General features: G+C 38.0%; 1 protein-coding gene across 1 annotated transcript; it reads right to left on the reverse strand.

Moving 5' to 3' along the window:
• Positions 1 to 723: 723 nt before the first annotated feature.
• LOC107299218 lies at positions 724 to 20,346 on the reverse strand. The gene is made up of 3 exons (XM_015828586.2): positions 17,684 to 20,346; positions 5,938 to 6,033; positions 724 to 3,302 (listed from the first exon to the last, which is right to left on the reverse strand). The coding sequence occupies exons 1-3, from the start codon at positions 20,160 to 20,162 to the stop codon at positions 724 to 726; spliced, it is 5,154 nt and encodes a 1,717-aa protein (XP_015684072.2). The 5' UTR covers positions 20,163 to 20,346.
• Between the last annotated feature and the right edge of the window lie 7,356 nt (positions 20,347 to 27,702).

A 27,702-nucleotide genomic window follows, 5' to 3' on the forward strand; every position in this document is an offset into this window, starting at 1 on the left:
CTTGCCCTCATCCCAACTCACCCAGCTAATTATTTGTAGAATCCTGAATTAATGACACTTTTAGGATAAAATGTATTTTTTTCAGAAAATACATATTCCATTTTTCTAATAATAAATCACTTGTCAGGTGATGGTGCTTTCCAATTGTAAACATGTTAAAAATGAAAGAAAATCTGATTTTGACAGCATGTGAAAACTGATATACAATTATTAACATTTGGATTTTCTTCTCATTCTTGCCACTGGTCCCCAGTTCCTAATTCCTCTCATAGGTACTTCCAACACATGTAACATCATGGGGATTAATCCACAAAATTTGCCTCATCTCCAAAGTTTCTATTATCATTTTAATAATAAGGTATGAATTAGTCCATGCTCAATCAATCCATTTACGAAGCTACAGACCCATAAGAATTTAGCTATTGGTCTAAATGTCTATGGAGATTCTCAGTCATCCCGGTCATGACTGCCCCAAAGGTGCTTTTTTAAAAGGCAACTGGACTTTGTTTTTCCTTTAAGACATTTCACTTCTCATCCAAGAAGCTTCTTCAGTTCTTCAGATCTAACTGAAGAAGCTTCTTGGATGAAAGCGAAACAGGTTCAAGGAAAATCAAAGTCCAGATGTCTTTTGAAAAAACAACCTTTGGGTTAGTTCTTGATAAAATTTCAATTACTGGAAATATCAATTATGTTTCAGATGGGATCAGGACAAAACACAAAAGGTCATCTCACCTGCTTTGGATGATTCAGTGTATTAATATGGGACAAAAAAGGATCAACATTCCTTGTTAGGGTACTTGGCTGGGAATACACAGGCCTCATAAACGTGAAATCACTTCTGTCTGACTCCGGAGAATGCCTGGATTTGTGGGGCTGGCTTTGGGAGTCTGCAGGCCTTAGTGTCACCTCCATGTATTCCAGGGTACCATCGGAGTTGAGTTGCAGTTTAGGACTGGAGTATTTGAAAAGATCCCTGACAGGAGCATTGTTCAAGGTGTAAGGAGAATCTCTGCCTTTTCTATTCCAAAAGCATTTTGCAGACAAGACAATTAAACTAATGAGAGAGACAATGCTAACCACCACCAGAGCTATAATCAGATACAGAGTCAGATCAGATTTTTCTTTAGGATGATTTAAGAACTCGTGAGACTGTGAACTTTCCTCAGATGCTTTTTCCTCTAGTGAGACTAAGATTGTTACGGTAGTGGATAAAGGTGGTTTTCCATGATCCTTTACAAGGACGAGGATTTTCTGTGCAAGAAGATCTGTTTCTTGGAAGCTTCGAACAGTCCATATTTCCCCAGTGTATGGCGCTATTCGAAACAGGGAGGCATTTGTAGAACGGGGGAGTAAAGAGTAGGACAGCCAGGCATTATGACCAGAATCTGCATCCACTGCTGTGACTTTTGTGATGACATAACCTACTGGTGCTGACAGAGGGATTCTCTGGAGTGCTGACAATTGCTGGCCAGTCACTGGATACAAAACAACAGGAGCATTATCATTCTGATCCAATATGAAGAGATAAACAGTGACACTGGAGCTTAGTATGGGTGTCCCAGCATCCTGCACAGTAACAAGGATTTGCAACACTTGAAGCATTTCATAATCAAAAGAATGCTGGGCATATATATTCCCATTATCTGGGTTGATATAAATAAAGGAAGAAATGAGGGCATCTTGGACTCGATTTCCAGCCACTGAGTAAGTGAGCCGGGAATTGTCACCCTCATCAGGATCAGAGGCAGATACAGTACACAACAGAGAGCCAGGTGGATCATTCTCGTTCAAGAAGGAGTTGTAGAAATGCTGAGAGAAGGATGGGGTATTATCATTGACATCTGAAATGTTCAACAAGATAATCAAATCTCTAGTTAGAGGTGGAGTTCCTGAGTCTTGGGCAGTGAGCTTTATAGTATATTGAGAAACTGTTTCTCTATCCAGCTTTTCATGTGTAATTAAGGAAAAATGATTTTCAAAAGACTTAATTTTAAAGGGTAAGCTCTTTGGTATTTGCAAGCTTACTTTTCCATTGACACCTGAATCTTGATCTCGTACACTGAAAAGCCCAACCACTGTTTCTAAAGGTATATTTTCTGGCAGTGGATTTACCAAGGAAGTAAGCAGAATATCTGGGAAATGGTCATTTTCATCTTCAACTTCTATTTGGATAACACAATGGCCTTCCATCTGTGGTATACCCTTGTCTCTGGCTCTTATGTGAAGTTCATAAAACTGGGATTCTTCAAAATCCACAACTCCTTGAACATAGATCTCACCTGTAAGGGGATCTAAGCCAAACAATGTCTGGATGGAATCTGATGTTTGGATTCCAAAAGAATACTGTATTTCCCCATTAGAACCTGCATCAGGATCAGTTGCATTGAGTTTAAAAATTAAAGAGCCTACAGGAATATTTTCCAAAAAATGTATCTTGTATACAGGCAGATCAAATGTAGGCTTATTATCATTATTGTCAAGAACCACAATGGTGAGCTGACTTGTTCCTGACAGGACAGGGTCCCCTCCATCATAGGCAGTCAAAATCAGCTGATGTTCTGATTGCTTTTCTCTATCCAAAGGCTGGTCTAGCACCAGTTCAGGTAGAAGCTTGCCATCCTTCACATTCTTTATATCAAGTATGAAGTGAGGATTGGGACTTAGCTGGTAGGCACTGACTGCATTGGTCCCGACATCTGCATCATGTGCACCCTCGAGTGGGAGCCGTGATCCGGTAGCAGCAGATTCGGCTACCCTCAATGCAAGCCAGGGAGTGACGAAGTTGGGTGAATTGTCATTCAGGTCCAGAATCTCTATCTCCAGGTGAAAGAGCTCCAAAGGATTTTCAATTACTACTTGCACAGGCAGGATGCACAGTGAGCTTGCTCCACAGAGAGTCTCTCGATCTATCTTTTCATTCACCATCAGAGCACCACTGTCCAAGTTAATTGCAAAGTACCTCTTACTTTCCTCAGAGCCCAGCCAAAGCCTACGACTTGAAAGATCTGCCAGGGTTAAGCCCAGATCATGTGCCACCTCTCCCACCATGGTCCCCAGCTTCGATTCCTCCACAACAGAATAGCGGATCTGTCCTGTAATCAACACCCAGTTGAATAATAAAAATAAGCCCAGTACTTGCCATTTGCAAGAGAGTTGCCAGGACAATGGTGACTCCATCTCAGAAAGTCTTCTTGCAGTTTCCCATTTATCAAGAGATTTTCCAAGACCTGGATGAGCTCTGTTGATAAAATCCCTCTGTATTCCTTTCCAAATGAAAATAAGTAGCTTTTGATCTTGCTTAGCTGCAACCACAGTGTTAGTCAGAAAGGTGAGGGGGTGGATTAGGGGAGGGAAACTGAATTATTGCCATGACGGAGGAAGAAAGGGCGGAATGACTAGATCCCTTCCTTCCATCAAAAATCTGGATCAGCAGCTGAATAGAGGATAATTCCATGTAGTCTTTACCACTGACAGTTCCACCTACACCCTTAAAGCAGCGTACAGATTTGAGATAGCACCCAGTGAAGCAGGCTGGTTCGTCACTAGTTTTGGCAGCTATGTTTAGCAGCTCAGATTCTTGTTCTCAAGGAAACAGCACATCCGGCAAGCATGAACAGTACAAATTTTCATTGTTCACATTCTCTAGATTGTTCCATCACATCTGAACAAATAAGAAAGTCTCTTTATCCAGAATGATAATATTCCAAAGTGATCTGATTTTCCATTTGTATGAAAAGATAGTGCAAGAAGGAAAAAAAAAGAACTTTGCACCCATCCATCCATCCATCCAGATTATGGTCTGCTTGTTTTTGGCTCAGCATGTGTGAACCTGTCCACGGCAACATATCTTAAATCTAAGCCTGGGTTAGTATTATGTACTGCATGAAAGGATACATTGTATGTCAACATAAGGCATCCAATTATAGAAGTAATCTCTTCTTCTGTGTTTTGTTTTCAAAATCACAAAAGGACACCAGTTCTAGAAACTGTTCTGGAAAATTACCCAACTAAGCTTCTTTTATAACAGAAACCAATTGTTGAAATTTAACCTAATACAGGTAGTCTTCGACTTACAATGGTTCATTTAGTGACCATTCAAAGTTACAACACTGAAAAAAGTGACTTATGACCATTTTTCACACTTACAACCATTGCAGCATCCCCATGGTCACGTAATCAAAATTTGGATGCTTGGCAACTGGCATGTATTTCTGACAGTTGCAGCATCCCAGGGTCATGTGATCACCTGTTGTGATCTTCTGACAAGCAAAGTCAATGGGGAAGCCAGATTCACTTAACAAACAGGTTACTAATTTAACAACTGCAATGATTCACTTAACAACTGTGGCAAGAAAGGTTGTAAATCGGGACAAAAGTCACTTAACAAATGTCTCACTTAGTAACATAATTTTTGGGCTCAATGGTGGTTGTACATTGAGGACTATTTGTACCTATGTTCCCTTTAGTTACAAGCATTACTTCTTAGCAAATCTTTAAGGCTCACAGATATTTTTAGACTTATTTTAAAATATTTTTAGAGATATTTAACACAAAATTTCCCCCCAAAGTATTTTTAATTCGTAAGATGTCCACTTTAATATGAAATCTGTTTCACAAGGCTTTAGTCATCATTTTCAACACAATGATATATCCAAATCAAAAGCACTACTACCCAAAGACAAATATTTCACATCTCATTTCATTTGTCTCTTGGGAAAGGCAGCTAGCTGGAAGAGCACCTATTGTTCATATCCCCCTAGTGACTGGCTTCACACATCTGAAGTTTCTCCCTTCTGAAGAGTGAGACGTGTCAGACCTTAAGAGGGTATACGGAAAAATACTTCTTCTAATGAAAACTGAAGGAAATTAACCTTTTACTCTATGGAATCAAGCAGGTTGAGAAAGCATCAATGTTTTCCCACTTAAATGGAATTTCTTTCTTTCAGGTATTGGCCCAAGCCATATCAGATGTCTTATTTTCAATCTTTAAATCACTTAAAGATTAAATATATAAAGAAAAACATAGAAAGTGCTGAGATTGCTGGCAGAATGGAATAGCAATAGCACTTAGACTTATATACCGCTTCACAGTGCTTTACAGCCCTCTCTAAGCAGTTTACAGAGTCAGCATATAGGCCCCCCCCAAACAATCTGGGTCCTCATTTACTGACTACAGAAGCATGGAAGACAGAGTCAACCTTGAGCCATCCAGAACTGAACTCCTGGAGTGAGCAGTGAGTTAGCCTGCAGTATTGCATTCTAACCACTGCGCCACCACGGCCCATCCTATTCATTGTGGGTATAACTGCCCTGCTGATATTTGAGATTAGATATCAAAATGGTTCTGGCTGACTTAAGTGAGATTTAGGATTCAACTATAAGCCTCTAGGAAGGCTATCTTATTCCAAAATAGTCTGTCTGATCTGACTTTCTCCTGGGAAGGTCAAAATTTTGAAAACACCTAGGACGTGCCATGTTACAGCTTATAAGAAATTCATGCATTCTTTTACTTTGGTGACCAAGGAAACTCCTTGTCCTGAGAAAAGTATGGCTTTTTGGCTTGATGCCTATTTTGAGTTAACAATGTATCTTGAATCTAAAGTGAATCTATTGAATTTAGTCACTGAACATTCATCGTAGATGAATTTTAGACACTGAATATGCATCACAGATATTCCATTCTCCATGGTATAAACATAGAAGAGAATCAACATTCCATTTATACATTTGACCAAAAAGTAAAAGCTGTGAAGTTTGAACAATACCAGGATTAAACAAATGCAAATATGGAAAATATTGACATTCTCTCAACACTTTTCTTAGTTACAAGTTATTATATATATAGGCTGTGAGAAATAGGATATTACTGAGATCAGAGTGATTACACAGATACTGCTCTGAATTGAAAAACTTAAATCTGAAATTGCTGATTATAACATATGGTGAAAGGGATTTTTTTTCCTCCAAAATCTTCATCATTAACCCTGAGGAGTATTTCTGTGGTACAAAGAAGAACTATTGGCATAGTAGTAAGCAATCAGTAATACCTAGCAATCAAAAAAGCTAACAAAATCCTGGGTTGTATAAACAGAGGCATAGAATCAATATCACAAGAAGTACTATTACTGCTTTTTAAAGCCCTAGTAAGACCACACCTAGAATACTGCAGCCAATTTTGGTCACCACAAAAAAGATGTTGAGAGTTTGGAAACAATTCAAAGAAGAGCAACTAAGATGATCAGGGGCCTGGAGACTAAAACATATGAAGAACGGCTATGGGATTTGGGTTTGGCTAGTCTAAGGAAAAGAAGAAATAGGGGGCCAGGTTGTTCACCAAAGCACCAGAGGGAAGGACGAGAAACAACGGTTGTAAACTGACCAAAGAGAGAAGCAACCTGGAATTAAGGAGAAACTTCCTGACAGTGAGGACAATCAACCAGTGGAACAGCTTACCCCCAGAAATAGTGGGTGCTCCATCACTGGAGATTTTTAAGAAGAGACTGGACATCCACCTGTCTGAGACGATATAGGTTCTCCTGCTCGAGCAGGGGGCTGGACTAGAAGACCTCCAAAGTCCCTTCCAGCTCTATTCTATTCTATTCTATTCTATTCTATGGTGGAATCTGGAGCTGAAGTGAGGGGTGGAGCTAAAAGACTGGCTAATCTGGAATCACTGAAAGGGAGGAGGCAGCGGAAAGCAGATTCTCTTTAAACCTTGGCGTGCTTAGCTAGATGTTCTCTCATGAGTGCAATGAATGTGATCAGATTCCCGTCAATAGGCAAGCAGCAATAAAAATACCATTCTGATCAACTCCCTGTGTAGTCCTGATTCCTTGAGTCTGACATTGATAATCATTAAGAATTTTCAGAGTGTGCTTATGGAAGCTGTTCCTTGGTCATTGGTCTTCTTATGAATTAAAAAAAAGTCATTTTCATCAACGTTTGAATTATTTATTTCCAAATAAATAATTGCTGCTGCAAATCCTCTGGTTGTTCTGTGAAGTGTGAACGTTAAAGGAATACAGGTAGTTCTTAACTTATAACCACAATTTGAACCAGAATTTCTGTCCTAAGTTGTTGCGGTCATAGGTCAATGATCTTGGAACAATTTTTATGGTGGTTGTTAAACAAATCCAGTTTCTTCAGTAAGGGTATTTTTTGCCAGAAATTGCCAAAAATCCCACAAATTGTGATCACATGACTACAGGAGGTTGAAAATGTAGGCCAGCCGCCAAGCACCCAAATTGTAATAATGGGACGGGGAGAAGGGGATAGCAGAATGGTTGTAAGTGTAAATAAGGTCACAGTGGGGGGGGGGGCGGTGGCTCAGTGATTAAGCTGACAGCCCAGGCTGGAGACACAAGCGCTGTGCGACGGGGTGAGCTCCCGTTATTTGCCCCAGCTCCTGCCCACCTAGCAGTTTGAAAGCATGCAAATGCGGATAGATTAATAGGTGCCACTTCTGTGGGAAGGTAACAGCATTCTGTGCATTTCACTGTGCAGTCATGCTGGCCACATGACCACAGGAATGTCTTTGGATAGCTCTGGCTCCCTCGGCCAAGAAACGGAGATAGCACCACGCCCTAGATTTGGACACAGCTGAAAAGGTGAAAACTTTACCTTTACCTTTTATATAGGTTGTAAGTCAGTTTTTTCAAAGCCATTGTAACTTTGAAGGGTTGTCAAATGAACAAGTCAAGGACTACTTGTAGGTCACTTTCCAAAGTATCAATAAAGGAGAATATTTGTAGCTCAGGTTTGAAGTGAGGGGTCCTTGCTGCTCTCTGAACTTGGTTGTTTTCTTGCAAACATTTAATTACCCAAATTAGGTAACATCATCAGTGCTAGTCAGCCAGTGCTAGCACTGATGTTACCTAATTTGGACAATGAAACGTCTGCAAGAAAACAACCAAGCTCAGAGAATATCAAGGACCCCTTATTTTCCAATGTGGACCCTAAATCATCTACATATAACAATCATTCAGACATTTTCCAGCTTTATATACTGAGTTTTAAAGATGAATCATCATTGGAATCTATAGTTCATCTTGTAACATTAGCAATTCCAAATTTAGCAGGAACTCCTTCACCTAGCATTGTACGACCAGGAATTAAAGCTGCTCTTTTAAGTATTTTCTCTCAGGTCAGTTTTCCTGCCATCTGTACAAGAATTAATATTCAAGCTGAATTGTTCGTGCAGACTTAAATGGTAAATACTAATTAAATTTGTACCAGCATCCCAATCGTTATCTCACTGGTAGAACTCAGATTTAGATTCTCAGATTTCTAAATACAGTATGGTCATTATTTTCATCTACTTCCACACAATGGTTTGCTAGTCAGTTTAGATGAAGCACAATGCAATGTGACCTGCAACAGCTGCTCTCAGTCCAGCTATTCTTTTACTACCATGACATAATTCTGAGTCTTTGTTTCAAGATACTTTCCAGCAGAGACAAACATAACTTGGGAGCCTTGCCAAGCAGCATTTAGACTCATCCTTTCTAAAGATCCCCTTTGAAATAAACACATCCTCCCAGAGATTAAGATTAGTGCTCTCTCTTAGGGTTCTGGAAAGTTTTGAAAACCTGCCTTTGGTCCCAGGCCTGGATTGATTCTATGATTTGTTCAATGCCCCTTGTCTTATTTTGTTGATTTTGCTGTCCATTAGATTGTTTCAGTCTGGGTTGTCTACTCGATTTTAATGTTTTTGCTGCTTTTATGTTTTTTTTTCTAATTTTGTATGCTGTCCAGAATCCATTGGAGTGGGGTGGCCAATAAATTTAAATAAATAAATAAATAAATACCAAAAGCAATACATTTACTGCATGTTCCTTAGTATCACTGGAAAATCCCCATTTGGACTTCATGGTGTTTTAAAGAAAACAACAATGTAATAAAACTGAAGTACTATATGGAGTACAGTACACTGCAACTCTCTATATAAATTGGAGAGCTTTTTAACCTTAATGCTTTAAGAGCAGAATGCTTTTAAAAGCAGCAATTTCAGAAAAAAGACGGCAGATTTTATGTATGGACTGCTGACTACCCTACAGTTGTCAAAATAAACTAAGTGAGGATGTAAGATACTAAGGACATTGATTCTTCTATTTTTAAATATCTGTCATCTTAGAAAGTTATAACAGACACAGTGAAGTCTATTCCCTAACTCATGATTTCCCTGTTTTCTGATTTACTGTGATTTAGTCAACAGCCAAGGATGTTTGAAGATTTATTTCAGTTTTATGAAGAAGCTTCATCCAAACATACTGTACTTGGGGATTCTCAGTATAAGTAGCAAAATTTTGTTTGTGGAGACAGCATCTTATTAACAAAAAAGATATCTCTGACTAGCTCACCTATTTATTTTGTAGAGAAAATATCTCCTGAAATCAAACTATAGTATCTGGAAATACAGCATGACTTCACTTTGTGAAACAATATCAAAGGGTTAACAAAGCAAAACATTCCATTGCTGGAATATATTAAAAAATATTTAGCACAACATTAATTATGCTGTGTAGAACCTCTGAATTAAATCTTCAGCAACTGTAGAAAAAAGATGTCTTAGCATGGAAAAGATTCTATTTAGGAATTCACTGATGTTTCTCAGATGGATAGAAAATAGAAATAGTAAAATAGTATTATGTTCAGACAGCAATTAGCATTCTAGCATTTAGACTCCACCAAGTCCATCATATCCTATCTAGAGGCTTGAGGAAAATGTGTTCTCCAGACATGTCCAGAATTGGAAGGCTATTACTTTCTTAATACTTTCAGATAGAAAGGATACATTTGAGACTATAAGATAGTTACCCTGCTATACCAGGTCAATTAAAGTTTTCTTTAATAATAACTTTGGGGGGAAAAAAACATTTCTCCTCATAAGGCAACTTTTATTACTTTCCTTAACAATGGGAGCCAGTTCTCCTCTGGCAGATTTAATGAACCAAAATGAGTGCAAAGTGAAAGAAGCTCCCATCTCTCCAGACATCTTGTGTACATCCCTGAGATTCACAACCCAGTAAGACAAATGGTTGCCATGGTTACCTCCTGATCTCAAGTTGAGATGGAATTGAAGAAATATCTGCAAAAAATGTGGTAAATTTCTTCCCCAGCACTCTGGGGGAATAGCTACAAGACAATATGAAGTGAAATGTTGGCTTCTTTTTTGAAAATGCAAAGGAGGCATAGAAACAACTGCACTGACTTCCATGGTATTGCTTCAAATGGGCTTTAGTTTGTGGGATCCATTTGGAGATTTTCTCCATATTCAAGCTGTCACCACTGCCACTGAGTTGTCCTCACCCTCCTCCCGTTATTAGGTACCTTACTTGGCTCTGCGAATGGAATGAGAATCTTTATATTAATAGTATTTTCTGATCCAACCATTTCCACACTCCAGAGATCTAGCAGGACATTGACAGTCTCACCAAAACAGGAAACCGGAACATCTCCAAGCACATTCTGGAAAATACTGGGCTCTATCAGTAGCTGAAGTTAACTATTTTACTTCAAAGATTAGTCCTGCAATCATACCTATCATCCTAAAGCTGTCCAGAGGAGAATCTGCCCACAGGAATAAAAGGTTATCGATCCAGAAATCAGGTACACTTGAACTAAGCACCAGATCTAAAGACATAGATATCTATTCACAAGCAAGGCATTAACTGGAATAGGTCTATGATTAACATGACAGAACTCCTGAGCTGCTTCTGAAAGGGAACTTTTGAGAATCTACCATTACCCATGAGCTAGCTCAGGAAGCAGGCAGAGAGAATCTCAACTTACTAACTATCCTGATTTGGTTTTACAGTTGCAGCAGTATGCATTTAAAAAAAATGATCATCTATTTTAGATAGATGTTTGAAATTCCATCTTAAATTTTTATACATTAGTGTTTTTCAAACTTTTCATGACAATGAAATATATAATTCTTTCTTATGAAAAAGGAGGAAGGTAAGGAATATGAAAATAGCATAGTATCAAGTGGGGAAACCATACTGGACAAAAAACATTTGGTTGTCATTTTGGAACACAAGCTGAAGTTGAGTCAACAATCCTAAACTGCATCAACAGGTGCATAGCATCTGGATCAAGAGTAGTAAATATTCCTCTCCATTCTGTTCTACCTGTTCTATTTGCCCTAATTCTCTGGTACCTTATTTTAGAAAGGATTTTGCTATACAGAGAATGCCAAGGATTCGGAGCCAGCAAGTAAAACATTATGACAAATGTTTGGAAGCATGGATATGTTTAGCTGGGATAAAAGATTTTGGGAAGACATGGTAGCTGACTTCAAGTATCCAAAAGTTATCCTGCAGAAGATGAGGCAGAATTGTTGAAAATTATTCCAGACAAGACAAGAAGCAACAGGCTTAAATATGAAGGAAGTAGAGTTTATTTTTATTATTTGTATTTTGCCTTTATTAATAACTCAAGGTGGTGAACTTATCTAATACGCCTTCTACTTCATATTTTCCCCAAACAACTACCCTGTGTGGTAGGTTGGGCTGTGTGAGAGAGTGACTGGCCCAAAGTCACCCAGCTGGCTTTCATGGCTAAGGTGGGACTTGAATTTATGGTCTCTCACTTTCTAGCCTGATGCCTTAACCATTAGACCAAACTGGCTCTTTAATTAGACATCTGTTAATTACAGTAGACATAAAAAAAATTACTCCAGCAATCAGAGTCATTCAACAGATTGCCTCAAGGACTGGTGAAGTTTCCTTTCCTGAAAGTGTTTAAGCAGAGGATGAAGGGGCATCTATCAGGGTGCTCTAGTAAAATGAATTTATGCACTGTACAGAGGATTGGACTACATGATCTTCAAGTTCCCTTCCAGCTCTTCTCTGCACATGCAGACACTTGTACAACTCAATACACATCAGAATGGGCAAAGAGGCCTCTCAAATAGAAAACTCTGTTTAAAAACCACTGGTTGATGCTTATTTAGTTTCTCTAAAACCAGCACAAGAGAAATCCCCCCATACACAAATCTTACAAAACAATTGGATAAGATATAGAACTCTAAAATAACTATGAGATCTATAAAATAATTCAACAAAGTGCTGATTATGTCCAGAGGTACATGGAAAATAGCCACAGGTTAGGAAAACAAGAAGCATATAAATTTGAGAACTAATTGGAACAAACTAACAAAAAGTAAATGGGCACATTCCAGCATTACCCATGTTTTAAATTGCCTAATTTGTTTATACAAAACTTTCCTCTCCTATTTTGAGGTACGGTAAATGCCCCATCCATATAATCTTACTAACATTGCATAAACAAAACTGCAAAATTAAAATGGAGGAAAGCAAAGCAAAATGACGAAGGAAGAAAGGGAAGAGGAGGAGGAGAAGGAGGAAGAGGAGAAGGTTTTAAAAAGATGAAAAAGGCCAAACATTGGTGATAACCCAAAGCCCCCTATTTTCCCATACCGCCCCCTCACTGCTTTTCAAATTATCCTGAAACATAAACCAAAAATTGCTGCCTGCTTCTGTTGCTACAAGCTAAAGCAGTGTATGTGCTTTTTCTTCTTCACCAATGAATTGCTGGCCTGCAAGTTGGCTGCTGGGAGGGAGGAAGCTAAAGTGACTGGAAGCTACTCCTTTCCACCAACTCCTTTCATCCCGAATCTGTGTCCCCTGCAATTATTGGCAAAAGTCTAAAAAGATTCCAGTATTATATGTCCAAGAGAGGAAAGTCCAGACAATTCAGTAATCCAACTGCCTAATAAGAAAACCCTGAATACTCACATCAAACTTTGGAGACCTCACAATTTTGGATCACAATGACCGTTTGCGGCCTAATGGTAGAACATGCTTAAGATTCTTTCAACATAGATGTGGTAGAGCATACTTGGTGGTTATCTGCAACTCTGTGCAAGACAGGATTTTCTGGCTAAGAGGACAGATAACATTATGTCCAATATGGGCAGTCCTCAACTTACAACCATTCATTTAGTGACCGTTTGAAGTTACAACAGCACTGAAAAAGTGACTTATGACCATTCTTCCCAACTGTTGCAGCATCCCCATGATCAAAATTTGGATGGCAAGAAATTTTGGCAAGAAAGGTTATAAAATGGAGCAAAACTCACTTAACAACTGTCTTGCTTAGCAACTGAAGTTTGGGACTCAATTATGGTCATAAGCAGAGGACTACCTGTATTTCAAGGGAACACAACATTATCCTAGTGCTATATTATCTCCACTAGCAGGCATGATAATTTTCAGATGTAGCAATTTTAAAATCCAAAAAACGTTTCATTTATTTTCAGAGTTTTTTTGCCATCACACCTCCCCTTTAGTATCTTAATGTAGATGCTGTCCATAAAAAGAGGGCACAATGAATAATGAAAACTTTATACCATGAAACTTTAGGAAAGGTGAATTTATTGTAATGATTTATTGTAATTTGGAAAACCCTAGTCTATTCTGTACCCTAATTCCCATTTTGGTGAACATCTGTATAAGGACTGTACCACTTTAACTGTGGATGGATTCTGAATATGGCTCTTCTAGACGCTTATATTAGTTTGCCTGCAGAATCTCACACTTGTTGGCAGTTTTCACAAAATGAGGGTTTCCATTTCTATGTAATATTTTTTGTTTCTCTTATCTTTAAACCTAAACAATTACCAGCATTGTTCATTAAGCCATGTTTCTGCAGACAAAGGGAAGAGATGAGCTGCAGAGTATTAAAGGGATTCACAATGGCCCCTCCTCCTCCACTTCTTTGCTTTAGATTAACTATTTCATTTCCAGACAAAATCAGGGCATATATAGAAGCTGCAATCTCCTTTCTATCTCCTGGTAATAGTGCAGACACAGTTAAGAACTGATCTTCCTTTGTCCCCTTCTCCCCATTTACTAACATTTAACTAAGTATCTTGAATCTTTTCTATTTAAGCTGATGAGAATCTTTTTGATTGCAGTGGCAAAAATATCCTTTTGCAATAAATAAACATGCCACTGAAGTTACAACTAAAAAGATAAATGCTAGGAACTCATAGCTTCTCCATGTAGGTTTTCTACTGCATCACCATGGTGATGGATTTGCAGTGTTCAAGAAGCTTCATTTTCATTTTTTTTATAATCAATGTTGTATCTCCCAAAATACAGCCTGGCAGAGAGGATTTTTTTTTTTTGGTTAACCACATGACAAATGAATCATATGTTGGGGAGGGGAGAATTAGTTAGCAAAATAATTTACTTTTTTTCTTATTTTTTCAGTTATAACTGAACACAAACAGTTTTGAAAAATAATTTTTTATCACTTGCAGAATTTTGTTTTTTTCATGGAGGGAGACAGAGTAAACAATATGGGTTTAAAAGGGTTGCAACTCTCCTTTAAACTAGCTCAGATTATCGTCTGGAAGTTCAGGTGTTTCTAGTCTTCAAATTAAAAAAAAACAGGACATGCAGACATTCGGCCTTTGAAAAGCCTCTACTACTGTTTTTCAGTTGGTTTATGCAATGAACTCAGATTACCTTGACAATGGGTATATCTATAACTATACTAATTCATAATTTGTTTTAATTATGAGCTGATGAATAAGCCATGATACCCTGTTTGTACATAATGACGAAGCAAACTTCCTACTTCATCTTAATTTACATTCCTAAGGAAAGATTGCAAAAAACCAGATTTAGTGGTAATTGCAGATAAAGCCAAAATTAACAGATAGCTCCAATTCTGTAACAGGAATGAATATATGTCCTTTCTAGATTTAAGTTTTATTTCATGCCTATTTTTCCATTTAATTTGTAAGCTACTGTATTTTAAAATGTGTCTTCTACTTCATTTTATGTTTGAGAGCTCAATCTCCAATATGGCTTCTATTTAGCTTTCAATTTTTAATTATGAAAAATGGACAGAAAACTATAACACATCTATTTATTCTTTATAAGGAACAGGAGGTAGGATATAATCTCTTACAAGCCAAAAGGAATAAAACATGAGATCAAGCCAAACTGAGATTTGTTGCAATTGTGCCCATAGATACTTGAGATTAAATTTTATTTAAACATGTTTTGATAATTTTTAAATGGATTTGTGTATGGCATTGCTACAATTCTATTCAAACTTACAGGTAGGTAAGCCCCAATGAACTTAGCAATATGTACTGTGCATTTATTTATATTTAATTTATATTCTATCTTTGTACTTAATATAAAATTATTGGACAATGTCTTTGCATTGTTGACCATATAGAAAATAAAACATTACAGGTTATAAATGAGATGCAAGTAATCTTTTTCTCCTATTTTAAATTTATAGCTCATCTTCATCTATATCCAGTGCCTCCAAGATAAATTTCTGGTCTCATATAATATACATCGCACAAACTAGGAAAGCTAATTTTAAAATATTAATCGTACAGATAGTTCTTGACTCGCAACTGCAATTAGGGGCAGAATTTCTAGCATAAATTGTAATGATTGCAAGTCAAGGCATCTACATGACCAAACTCAATTTTACAACTGTTTTTACAGCTGTTGTTAAGCAAATCATGTGGTTATAAGTCCAAGTCCATTTCCCAAATGGATGGGTTTTTTTTGCAAATCCTGGGCATGTGATCATGGGATACTGCAACCAGTCGTAAACGTAAGCTAGTTGCCAAGTGCCCGAAATGTGGTAATATGACCCTGGGGGAGGGGGGTTGGCACCATTTTACAATGGCCCAAAGTATTTTATGAGCCAAGGCTATGTAACTCCAAATGGTTGTTAAATGATCTCGTAAGTCAGGGCCTACCTGTATAGGCTAATGATTAAGCCAACCCTACCTGCATGTGATGCGTACCTATCTCTCTGCAGTCCTATTAGACAGCCTATTTAAGGGATAGTTTGATCTGTGATTTGTTGTTATGTCTATGCCTGTCTATCTACCTGACATTCTATGTAAGTTGCTACTTCTTATGCCAGTAGGCCAGCAGCTATAAAGCAGTAAATGAGAACTTGTGTTTGCTGTCAAGGATTCAGGAAAAAAGCTATGGCAATATTATATGACCTCTTCAGATAATATCAGAATTTGAGTTCTGCTAACAGGTGTCTTTTTATTACAAAATAAGTATCATTTGCTGGCTTCAGGAAAAGCACAGAAGAAAGTTCCACCAAAACCACAACTTTAATCATGCATGTTTTGCTTAGTTATACCTAAAATAGCTTTCTTTGTGTGTCTTACATTTGTACACACAAGGACTTCATTTAGGAGTAAAATAAGCCCAGTATTCCACTGTGTGAGTTCATCTGCAGCCTGAGCTGGACACAGGCTGACTATCTGAGTGAGAAAATTTCCTTTGTGCTAAAAGGGCCTCCAGGCCCACCTCCTTACTAATTAGCCAGACATAGGGAGGCATTTTTGGTGGCAGTTCCGTATCTATAAAATGCCCTTTCTCCTCTCTATACAGCCATGTTTTGCACACCCATCTTGGGGCAACAAAGGAAAATAGGTCCTTTTAAATACAGAGTTATTACATGCTATTCAGACTTCACATTTTATGGACTTCAACCAGTGGTGGGATTCAAATATGTGAACAACTGGTTCTCTGTGTGGATGCCACTTCCGGAAGTCCATTCTGGGCCTGGGCAACAAAAAATTAGCTACCGGTTCTGCCGAAGTGGTGCGAACTGGCTGAATCCCACCACTGACTTCAACCCTCTAATGATTCCATAGGAAGGCTGACAAGCATCCTGTGAGAATGAAAGTAGTCATGGATCTGGAGCTATTGGTTTATTCAAGATTCTCTGATCTTCCTTCCCTGAGATGATGTCTCTTCCTGGCAGTTTTGATTCCTAGGAAACTCAATAGTTGAGCACCACAGTGACATTTTAAAGGAGGCCAAAAGGCAACTTGTCAAGTTACTTTAAACATAATTGCAGTGAAGCCTAATGGCTGGATGACTTTGGGCCAGTCACTCTCTCCCAGACTCCTATCTCACAAGGTTGTTGTTGTGAGGAAAATAGGAGGAGGAAAGAGAATTATATATGTTCACTGACTTGAGTTATTTCTATAAAAAAATAATAAAGCTGGGATAAAAATAAATATTCTCTGGCAGTGGCTGCTGTTTGTTCTATTATATTTCTTAGAATTGGTGGTTGATACCATTTCTACTTCTATGATTACTCATATTTTTCATATGCTGTTTATGTGATTCATCCATACTCTCACAAGATAAAAGAAAGTGGCATATGTCATTCATTAAGACCCTGTCTTAGGAAAAAGTAAAATGTTGCAGAAAGTTCCCTTTATATTTTTTGGAAAACCACCCAAGCAAAACAGCCTCCAGAATTCTTCCAATTACTATTTAGTCCATTTGCTTGTACAGTGTACATATAATATCTGTACATAGAGCTGCTTTTTCATGATTTCTGGAACTGCCCATCCTTTTTAAATTAAATATGAGCTTAATCAAGGCTTGTTTATACAAAGACCTAAATGATTAACATGAATCTGAGTTAGCACAAGGCAACTGCATGAATTCCCCACCATCATACAATATAAGAAATAACAAAAAACAGGATATAGGAAGTCAACAGGAATTCAAATTCTAAATTATACTGTTGCAATATGCACCATAGAAAGAGAATGGAAGAAAAAGAACAAGCTTCACAGACACTGACATATTTCAGGAAGGGAAAAAAAGCTATCATTAAGCTAATTCAGGCTCAGAACTGAGATTTCCAGACATGGATGGAAAACGACAAACATACATTACCTCAGAGGGCACTAGCAGCCTGTTACTAGTACTTATCTGGTTGTACATTGCAGGATCACATCTTGTGACAGTACTTTGATGGCTCCCTATAGTACTGGGAGCAAAAGGCATTTTGTATAGAAGATCACTCTGGCAAGAGTCAGTGGTAAGGACATGCTGGTAGAAATCTGGAGGAAAAAATCCACTCCGCACAGTGTCCACATGGTTGAAAGGTTCTGGGGTTCTATAAAGTTTGCTCCTGGAAGCCTTAAAGATATCCTTGGATTGCCTCCATTTGTAACATTTATAAGAGCCCACTCCAACCACTGTGACAAAGAAGGCAACAGATATCAGAATAATAGCAAGGATCAAGTAGAAAGTCAAGTGTTTCTTTGATTGTGGTGTAGTAGACACTACTGTAAAGTCTTTCAGTGTCTCCCTAGATGTCTCTGCTATTGTTACAATAAGGGTTGCAGTAGAGGACAATGCTGGTTCTCCGTGATCTTTTATTAAAATTATCAAAGTTTGCTTGCGAGAATCTTCTTCTTGTAGAGAGCGGGTCGTTGTTATCTCCCCAGAATACAAGCCCACAGCAAAGAGTCCTGGGTCAGTGGCTTCATGAAGTACATAGGAAAGCCAAGCATTATAACCAGCATCTGCATCCCAGGCCACCATTTTGGTAACCAGATATCCAGGACTGACTGTGAATGACATTACTTCTGAAAACAAAGAACTGTTACCTGAAGTTGGATATAAGACTCTGGGTACATTGTCATTTTGATCTGTGACAAAAATATTGATTGTAACGTTGGTGGCAAGGGGTGGAAATCCTCCATCACGGACTTGTACCACTAGCCTGAACTCCATTATGTTTTCATAATCCAAAAGTGCTAGGATATAAATAGTACCATTCTCCCGGTTAATAGAAAAAAATCTGCTAACCAGATCTCTGTCATGTTTCTCGTTTTCCAAGATAGAGTAAGAAAGACGGGAATTCCGGTCCAGATCTGGATCAGAGGCACTAATATTAAAAATAATAGCCCCTGGAAGGTTATTTTCCTCCACATACACATCATAGAAAGATTGTGGGAATGTAGGGGGGTTGTCATTTATATCAGACACTTTAACAAATATATTTTTTTTCTCCACGAGAGAGGGTGAGCCAGCATCCTGAGCAGTAATTGTGATATTGTACTCGGAAATAATTTCCCTGTCCAATGGTTCTTTCATTTGCAATGTATAGTAGTTTTTAAGTGAAGAGCTAAGGGCAAAAGGAGTGCCAAAAGGTATAAAGCAATTTACAAGGCCATTATCACCAGAGTCCTGATCTGTGACACTTAGCAAAGCAATTACTGTTCCTGGAGCTGCATCTTCTGGTACCGGGCTGTAAACTGATGTCACTGTGATTTCTGGGATGTTGTCATTGACATCAATAATTTCTACCAATATTTTACAATGTGTCTCTGCGGGATTGGTGCCTTTATCTTTTGCCTGGACATAAATCTCATAAAATTTGGTTTCTTCAAAATCCAGCAATCCATTGAGCCTCAGTTCTCCAGTATCAGAGTCTAAAGCAAAAAGCTGCCGAACTCTAGCAGGAGTGTGACTGCTGAAGGAGTAAATTATTTCTCCATTAGGGCCCTCATCCAGATCAAAAGCTCTTGTTCTGGCCACCAAAGTGTTTAAGGGTGTGTCCTCTCTCACACTGGCTTTATAAATAGATTGATTGAAGATAGGGGTATTGTCATTTGCATCTAGGACATCAATGAGTACTTGCAAGGTAGCAGATCTGGGTGGATTTCCTCCATCCAGAGCTGTGAGAATCAGTAGGATTTCTTTTTGCTGTTCCCTATCCAGTGTCTTCTCCAGCACCAACTCTGCATATTTTGTATTATCCCCTCCAGTCTGTACGTTCAATGCGTAGTGCTGATTGGAGCTGAGCTGGTAGGTCTGCAAAGAGTTAATTCCTACATCGGGGTCTTGTGAGCTCTCCAAAGGAAAACGTGCTCCAGGTGACACTGACTCGCTGATTTCCAGTCTCATTTGTTTGCTCAGGAAAACTGGGTCATTGTCGTTGATGTCTTGGATTTCCACAGCCACGCCATAGAGCTCCAGGGGGTTCTCCGCTATGATCTGCAGGCTTAGGACACAAGGAGAGAGAGTCGCACAAAGTTCCTCCCTGTCGATTCTCTCATTTACTAGCAACTTTCCAGTGTTGAGATCTGCTTCGAAGTATTTTCTGCTGCCTCCCGACACAACCCGGAGATTTCGAGCTTGTAACTGCTGGAGATCTAAGCCCAGGTCAAGCATTACGTTTCCTACCAACGAACTCTTCGGCATTTCCTCGGGAATTGTATAGCGAATGAATGCAAAAGCCCAATCCGAGACACCCAGCCAAAGCCCCAGTAATTGCAGCCATTGTGTTACCCATCGGTTCTTTCCAGCAGCGCCGTTCATCTCACGAGGGAGGGACAGCTCGTTGCTTTGCAAAGTTTCTCTGAGTTTTCCTTTAAAAGTTTTCAGCCGGCAGTTTCATGTTGCTGCAACTCTGCATCTTCCGGGCATTGGTTTTGAGGAGTTTTAGAGCCGGGCATTGTTTTCCTGATACACAACAGTGGGATTCTTTTCTTCTCCACTCCGTCTGCCGCTCGCTCGCTCTCGAACTCGGGCGACGTCCCAGTTCTCACAGTATTCCCAGCGAACATCGTTGGGTCAACAGCGGCGCGCAGAGTTCTGGCCAATAACTGCAGCAGCATCGCTCCCCGGCTTGGTGCCGCCGCCGCTTGTCCTGCGTGAGACGCCAGCATCTTGGTTTCCTGTTTCTGAGCCTGGGGGAACTAAATCCAAGCAGGACCTGTTGCAGATTAGTGACTGTAGTTGTTCGTGGGCGTAGACCGCAGGGAAAGAGGAGAATGTTTTTCTCTTCCTCTTCTCTGCTTGCCAGTAAATAGAAGCTTCCCCATGGTCCTCTGGAGAGGGAAGGGAGATGGGGAAAAGGAGCAGGGGGAAGTTGGCCGACAGGGCTTAATGTGTCCTTTCGTTTGCGTGCATGGCACCAAAACACAAAATAACTAATGGGGTGATCACACCAGCTATAATTGTAGGGCTATTAGATCCTTTTAAACTGCAGGGCCAGAGTGACTGGGTGGCAGCCAGACTGATAGGAACAGGGTAGGGTGCCCAGATAGATCTCCTCCAATAGAAAGGCCTTAGCCAAGTGGAAGCCACGTTGCATAATTTGAGCCAGAGATTATGCTTTCACTATTATAATGCTAAGCTCCATATTTTAACCAGTTTCATCAAACAATCTCCCAACTCAAGTGAATAATTTGGGAAAAGGATGCCCGCAAACTGCATACCTTCTGAGCTTGTCAAATTAACCTCTTTAGTGCAGATTGCAACAAATAAATTCTTCTATAAAAGTTAAAGATAGAACTTAAAAAGACAAATTTCTTTGGTTTGCCTGGTAAAAATATAAAATTGTCAACACCAGATTCTTGGCTTGGTCACTAATAATACAACTATGGCAAGAAAGGTCGTAGAATGGGGCAAAATTCACTTAACAACTGTCTTGCTTAGCAACATAAACTTTGGGCTCAATTGTGATTGTAAGTTGAGGACTATCTGTAATATTTTTCAGCCAGCCAATTCAAGCAGTAATTATGGTAGACAATTGCCATGGATTCATGAAAAAGTAGGTCAATCTCATTTTAGCATATAAATGAAAGTAGGAATATGTGCAATCTGGAATAACCTATAGTTTTCAAGGACAACGAAAAAGACCACTCTCCTCCTCTCAGGACATTTATACCCAATGTGTTTCTTGCCAAGAGTAAAGTTCAGTTCTTGGCCTAGCTGAGAACAGCAAAAAACTTCCAAATAAAAAGAATTGATTGATTGTGTGTGTGTGTGTGTGTCCTTTTATGCATTCCTTAATAACCAAGTATGAAAATGATTTTTCTTTCCCCAACAGCCCATATAGTTATGATTGCTTTTCATAATGATTATATGAGCTTCGAGGTAAAAGCCAGCAATATCTTCTCTCTGCCTCCAACTTTTGTGCTATCATACAGCTAGATCTCAGTAAGATATTAACAATATAGTAATATGAAACTGGATAATAGAAAGGTACAAATTTTGTATCAAGTAATACCGAGATATTTTATCTGCTATAGAGGAATGCTTTTTCACATAATGTATTTTAATGGACTTTAGCCATCAGAAAAACTGATCTCTTTATCTGCATATTTTGAGTAGACTAGTCCTCAACTAGCAAAAATTAGTTTCCAGTACATAGAAGAAGCTGAGAAAATCTGTTTAAGGCAGTATAATATTGTGCAGCCACCCCTCCCAATGTGCCAGCTTTAAGAGAATTGCGGATGCAGTACAGGTGGTTCTCTACTTGCAACCATAATTGAGTCCAAAAGTTCTGTTGCTAAGCAAGACAATTGTTAAGTAAGTTTTGTGCCATTTTACAACTTTTCTTGCCATAGTTGTTAAGTGAATCGCTGCAGTTGATAAGTTAGTAACACAGTTAAGTGAATATGGCTTCCCCATTGGCTTTGCTTGTCAGAAGGTCACAAAAACTGATCACGTGACCCCGGCTGCCAAGCACCCAAATTTTGTTCATGTCAGTTTTTCCAGTACTGTTATAACTTCAAATGGCCACTAAACGAATGGTCATAAATTGAGGACTACCTGGAAAGTATTTTCTAAATACAATAACTTTTTTAGGGAAAGAACTGTGACTGAGGAAGGGATTTTGGTAACGACTCCATCAGAAACACTTTTGGAGAAAATTAGACATTAATGACAATTTTGTGATTCCTTAAAGCAGGGGTCCTCAGCCTTGGCAACTTTAAGACTTGTGGACTTCAACTCCCAGAATTCCTCAGCCAGTAAGAACTGCAGTAAGAATTGTATTTGCCCAATATTGGAAAAATGAAAACTTACCAATGGAAGAAGAATTAATTAAGAAGATTTTAGATTGTGCAGAAATGGACAGATTGACATTAAAGATAAAAGAGAAAGAAGACTCATGTACTTTAGAACATGGGACAATTTTTATCAATGGCTAGAAAAACGAATTAGAAAGGAACGTGATATGTACTATGTAACATTGAATATATATTAGTAAGAAAAAGGCTATTGAGTGATTAACATGTTGATTATGATAATATAGAAATTAATTATTACTTTGTTTTTTAAATACATGAGCCCAGACAACATGCTGTTTGCTGAATATTAAAAATGTTATTTTAAAAAACCCTAACCCTAACCCTATAAAAATTAATAAAATATATAGAAAAGAAAAAGAATGGAGGATAATTTGAGGAAATAAAGGGGCCAATTATAGCATGTTAATTGATAACTAGACTAAAAAAGTCAAAGATAAATTTATGAATAAAGAAATTGATTTTCTTGTGTGAATGTCCCAGTGGCTGTAGTACAGGTGCAAAACAAATTAATTCCCTTTGTATCAGATAGCGTTACTTCAAAAAAGTTAGTCTTAGCTGCTTTGTTCCAAAAGCCAAAGATATAAGGAGAAAGAACTTGATATTCTTCCTGAGTGCAGATAGTGAAAGTATGAATATTTAGAGTTTTTTTCTGTTACTGAACCACACCCTCTTTTTAATATTGCTAATATTACCATTTGAAAAACTATGCTAATTAAAAAGCAACAGCAGCAATCTAAATTCACTGAAGAAATTTGAGATGACACCATGCAGATGACACCAAACTGACAGGAGTAGCCAACACTCCAGAAGACAAGCTCAGGATCCAAAAAGATTATGACAGACTTGAACAATGGGCCCTAGCCAACAAAATGAATTTTAATGTGGAGAAAAGCAAAGTTTTACATTTAGGCAGGAAAAACCAAAGGTACAAATACAGACTGGGTGAGACCTGGCTTAAAACCAGTAACTGTGAAAGGGACCTTGGAGTCCTAGTGGACAATCACTTGGCTATGAGCCAGCAGTGTGCAGCAGCAACCATATTACAGTCCTGGGTTGTATAAACAGAGGCATAGAATCAAGATCACACGAAGTATTAGCGCCACTTTATAAAACCCTAGTAAGACCACACCTGGAATACTGCAGCCAATTTTGGTCACCATATCACAAAAAAGATGTTGAGAGTTTGGAAAAAAAATTCAGAGAAAAGCAACAAAGATGATCAAAGGCCTGGAGACTAAACATACAAAGAACGGTTACAGGACTTGGGTTTGGCTAGTCTAAAGAAAAGAAGAAATAGGGGAGACATGGTAGTAGTGTTCCAGTATCTGTGGGCTTGCCACAAACAAGTGGGGGCTAGGTTGTCTACCAGAGCACCAGAGGGAAGGATGAGAAACAATGGTTGCAAACTGATCAAAGAGAGAAGCAATCTGGAATTAAGGAGAAACTTCCTGACAGTGAGGACAATCAACCAGTGGAACAGCTTACCCCCAGAAATTATGGGCGATCCATCACTGGAGATTTTCAAGAAGAGACTAGACATTCACCTGTCTGAGACGGTATAGGTTCTCCTGCTTGAGCAGGGGGTTGGACTAGAAGACCTCCAGAGTCCCTTCCGCTTTATTCTATGTTGTTTAATACAGTTTTGTTCCCAGAATTCTACTGAACTAGAGATATGTATAAATAAATTGGAAGAAATGTTCATTCATAAATCATTGTTATGTACACCAAATTTATTAAAATGAATTAGTAGATGTTAAATTCTTTATCAGCTATATAACTCCCAGTATCCAATACAATAAAGCCAAAACTCACATTTTTCCCAAACAGTCTGGAGATATAATTGTTTGCTAGCCTAGAGGTTTTCTTTGTTATTCTGCCTGAATCATTAGGTTTATCAGACAGAGCAGCCAAAATATAAGCTTTGAGTTAATTCTAATATATTTGAAAATTAGGAACTGGTTCTAGATTGACCATTCTACTACCTAATACCCAAATTGTAGAAAATATGGCAAATGATGATTTTTAAAACATACCTTCAAAAATAAAAATGCTCTGTTCTTCCCCCACTGAAAATTTAGTTTATATTAGAATTAATCTTGAGAATTTCCTCCTCTTTGACTACAGGACAAAGGGAGCAATTAATTTATTTAATATAGTATTCCTTTATATTAGCATTTTCCTAAATATACTAAAGCTTTGAGAGTTTTTTTAAAAGAATAATCTGCTTAGAATTTTTTTGTAAGTACCCAAACCCCAGCTAGCAAGATCAAGCAATAAATCTGACATCCCTTTTTTATATATATACAATCTATCTAGACACAAGCCCAAGCAAAAGAACTTCTTAGTCTTTGTGATGTTTTTTGCTTAGAGGGTCACTGCTAGCTATAGAAATAAAAAAAAAAAACCCAGGTTGCTTTGGTGCTTCTTAATTGCGTGAATACATGTAACAATACTGCAATAAGCTAAAAGACCATGCACAGAATGTATATACAACCTTAATGCTCAGCAAACCAGCCAAAATCAATGTAGATCCTATTTTCATATGCAGAAATCTGCCCAGAGTGCGCACACTAAATCTTAATAAAGCAAACACACATTTATAGCACCAGCATTAGCAATATATGTAAGTGGTATGAAGTACTATAGTAGCAGAAATACTGACAGTTTTGTACTACTTTCTTGCAGAATAAAATAATAAAAACCCACACATAAGCAACCCATTTTTTCATCCATATTAACTCAACATTTGCTATTTTAAAAAGCAGCATTAATTTGGCTGGATGATTGGCAGGCAAGCATGCAACTAGGTCAAGCTTTTTGTCTAGCTATGTGCTCAACTACTCCTTTCCTTTCACTATTACATTCTCACATTATTTCATCCAGTCTAAATCAAAGTATAAGAAATCTGACTGTTTCTGGTACTATATTGGTTAGTTTGAAAAAAAAGTGGAAAAAAGCAATTCAGCTACAAGCCATAAAACAACAGCGCATCACTGGAACCACTGGAATATCCCAAATGCTCTTCCCTGAAATTTTATTTATTTACACATCAAATTTAAAAACCACCAATCTCCCTCACAGAGTGGCAAGAATTGCCAGGTTTTCTTTCTCTTTAGGAACTAGACAAATCAGATTCCATTCCATTTTGCCCATGCTTGCTTTGTGCTTGGGACAGTGAAAATATCCATTTTAAGGCAGGACACTTTAAGACTGATACATTTTGCACATCACTAACAGTTGGCACTATTTTAGATCTATTTGCATAATATTCCTATTAGTAAACAATCTACAAAGCTGCCATAGGTTTACTCTTACGTAGGGTGAGAAAAAACTACTATTATCTCCAGAAAATTGATTTCTACTATTCAAAATGACTTGGCAAGAAAAGGTAAAAGGTATAAGATGGAGAATTTGTCTGGTTGAAAAAACAAAGTACTTGTTTGTTTTAAAAACATGCTTTGCAGGAAGATGTTCTGTTACAGTTACAAAATTAAATGTCTTTAACATCCTAAAATAGATAAATACTGTAGAGATTTGGCCATATTTGTATATATGGGATCCATGATCAATGAATGTTGATCTTCATACTTCAAGGTCTAGGGTGGCTATTAACCTGCTAACAAACTGTTAAGAGCTTTTATAAGTCATGAATTTGTTTAGTTAGAACTACTTAATTTTAATCACTGTCTATGCATTTGTTTGACGTATCCATTGTTAAAATCAGCAGTTAAAGAAGTTAAAGCTGACCACAAACACCTCAATTATAGAAAGTGTTAATTCAGTTGGCTGCATGTGGATTTGAAACTGTGCTGAAGAATTTTGCAAGTGGATCTATTACTGGAACAAGGAAAGGTAATGTGGCATTTCATCATTAGCATTAACAGAGTTGGAAGGGACCTTGAAGGTCTTCTAGTAGTCCAACCTCTTGCTCAAGCAGGAGACCCTATACCATTCTAGACAGATGATCTAATCTCTTCTTTAAAAAAGAATTAAGGAAAACTTTCCTGACAGTGAAAACAACTAATCAATAGAATAGTTTGCCTCCAGAAGTTGTGGGTGCTCCATCACTGGAGGCTTTCAAAAAGAGACTGCTTAAGCAGGGGATTGGACTCCAAGGTCCCTTCTAATACTATTATTCTATGTTCTATCAACTTCTATGTTTAAAATGCAATTGGGTAATGTTTAATAAAATAAAATAAAAATATAACAAAACATAGCTAACACTACTTTTAAAACCAATTAATAAACTTAATCATTAATTACCAAAACTCCACCAGCTTGCTACTACCTAAGTTTTATTGCAGCAGTGAAAATTGCTTGATGCTGCCCCTGTGCAGATTGATCAGGGGTCCACAGGAGCACGAAGCTCCACTGGTGCCTTTCTTTGGACAGCATGTTGCCAGCCAGCCTTGAACTCTTCAGAAATTGGAGGGAACACTGCAAGGAGGTGATAATGAGGAAGGGAGAGGGGGAAAATGTGATGGCATGATAATTTGGTGGTAGGCCTGGATGAAGCTCAGTGGAGTGGTAGGTTATACATAGACACACACAGCTACAAACACATACAGACATATAAATATTGAAAATAAATAATCAAATTTGCAATAATGTTTCTTTTTTATGTATTAATCATATCTAGTTCTTATCTGATGTTAATGTATTGATGTGTGTGTGTGTGTGTGTATAAATATGTAGAGTACACCCAATATATGGCCCACAGGGAGCATTAAGTACAGTTCAGTGACCTTCATTCCTTGATTTGAGTTTGACAGCGTTGATCAAGAAGATATTTTTCTATTAAACTATTTGTTACTGTTAAATACAGTCACTCATATTTTAAATTTCTAGAATGTATACATATTTGGTACACACGTTACATGGCAGTTCAGAGCTAATAGTAGGAAAAACTGTATTTCAAAATTCAATGTTATTGAATATTTGTTCAGCTGTACTTCCCCAAAGAGTCTACATTTCTAAATAGATCAGAATACAATTATTTTCTTGTAATGGCACTTCTGAAATAAAAATTAAACTGCCCT

This window comes from Protobothrops mucrosquamatus, unplaced genomic scaffold (genome assembly GCF_001527695.2).
Source record: "Protobothrops mucrosquamatus isolate PMUCROS unplaced genomic scaffold, P.Mucros_1.0 scaffold_226, whole genome shotgun sequence".
Classification (NCBI taxonomy): domain Eukaryota; kingdom Metazoa; phylum Chordata; class Lepidosauria; order Squamata; family Viperidae; genus Protobothrops; species Protobothrops mucrosquamatus.